This window comes from Aplysia californica, unplaced genomic scaffold, assembly GCF_000002075.1.
Source record: "Aplysia californica isolate F4 #8 unplaced genomic scaffold, AplCal3.0 scaffold00320, whole genome shotgun sequence".
Classification (NCBI taxonomy): domain Eukaryota; kingdom Metazoa; phylum Mollusca; class Gastropoda; order Aplysiida; family Aplysiidae; genus Aplysia; species Aplysia californica.
In genome coordinates, this window is record NW_004797590.1 from 129,757 (window position 1) to 131,285 (window position 1,529).

A 1,529-nucleotide genomic window follows, 5' to 3' on the forward strand; every position below is an offset into this window, starting at 1 on the left:
CTGTTAAAGATGACACACTTCTTGGGTTTGAACTCGATGAGGCTCAGAGCCTCGTCCAGGAGCGGCTTGTAGGGTACAGTCCGGGACGGTTCCACCCCGCAGTTGGCGCTCACCACGACCGTTGGCTGAGGAGTATGAGATTTTCATAAAAATTTTAACACATTTTTTTTTGCATGTTGTATTTCATTTGAGTAATAAGAAACTGGAAGACCAACTGGAAGCTATAGAGGTACAATAAGACCACCCAAATATCAATCCATCCACAAACTACCCAGATATCAACCAACCCATCATCCTACTGGAAGCTATAGAGGCACAATGAGGAATGAGGCCTGGATGTGCTGAGATTGGAGAAAGCGGCCAGATGAGAGCTCTATCGGGCATTAGAATTGGTCGCTTTCAAGGGCAAGCGGGCTAACACAGATTACAGGGGTTTCTAGAGATCTTGACCTACATCAAAAGTGGGTATTGCCCTACCCATAGAAGAAGTTCGGTTTCATTAGTGTGTATATTTGCTTGGTTACAGAAAAAACTCTCCTCGTCTTTGGAAGAAACTGAACAAGGGGCAAAACATTACCTTTGATTTTCTCAAAACGGCATTTTTCGGGATAGCTCCATTGTGCTCAAAATGACCAAGTGTCTTCTCATCTCTTGGTTGTATTTCAAGACAAATCGACTCATTTTTAAAGCCAGGAACTATATCAAACTTGTGCTGCGGGTGAGGGGTAATTAAAATCAGGTTGTTATTTTAGTCAAAGTTTTACTGCACTAGAAATACAAAATGGTCTTTAACCGTAGAAGATAAGTTTAGTCTTAGTAAGAGTTTAACAGAACTTGCGACTCAATAAGGTCAAATAAGTGTCGAAGATTAGAAGTGTTACAAGAGAGAGTAACAAACACCAAAAAAAGTAGGGGAGATAAGGACGATAGATGTTTGATAGGAAAGAAGGAGCAAACCACACTGAAGATAAAGAGCTGTTTGTTTGTTTAGTTTGTTTGAGTAAAGAGAAGCACATCGACACAATGATGGTCATTTAGCGCTGGGAAAAAGTAAGACAGACAGACAGAGAGAAACAACACAAGAAAAGTAAAGAAGTAGGACCTCCCAGTGGTGTTTGCCAATCATCCACAGATAAGAGATGTTCAAGACAGTAAAGAAAGGAAAAGAGAGAGAGAAATTAAGAGGGATAAAGAGAGAAAGGAGAGAAGAGACAGCGATAGAAACAAAGAGAGAGAGAGAAAGAGAAAGAGAAAGAGAGAAAGAGAAAGAGAGAAAGAGAAAGAGAGAAAGAGAAAGAGAGAAAAAAAAAGAGAGAAAAAAAAGAGAGAAAAAAAAGAGAGAAAAAAAGAGAGAGAGACACAGAGACAGAGAGAGGGAGAGGGAGAGAGAAAGAGAGAGAAACAAAAAGACAGAAACAGAAAGACAGAGAAAGAGAAGCATCATACAAGAACACAATAAATACACAACTTATCACTCTCAAAACCAAGACAATCCTCCACATCCCCCCCCCCACACAAAAACATATAAA

At 40.0% G+C, this 1,529-nt stretch overlaps 1 protein-coding gene across 1 annotated transcript in view; it reads right to left on the bottom strand.

Moving 5' to 3' along the window:
* Window positions 1-1,529, bottom strand: part of LOC101847508 (acyl-CoA synthetase short-chain family member 3, mitochondrial) — a gene marked incomplete in the record, with an annotated part of 24,550 nt that overhangs the window by 15,517 nt on the left and 7,504 nt on the right. The window contains 2 exon segments of the mRNA XM_035970784.1: window positions 3-125; window positions 765-768. Coding sequence (XP_035826677.1) covers window positions 3-125; window positions 765-768 — 127 coding nt within the window.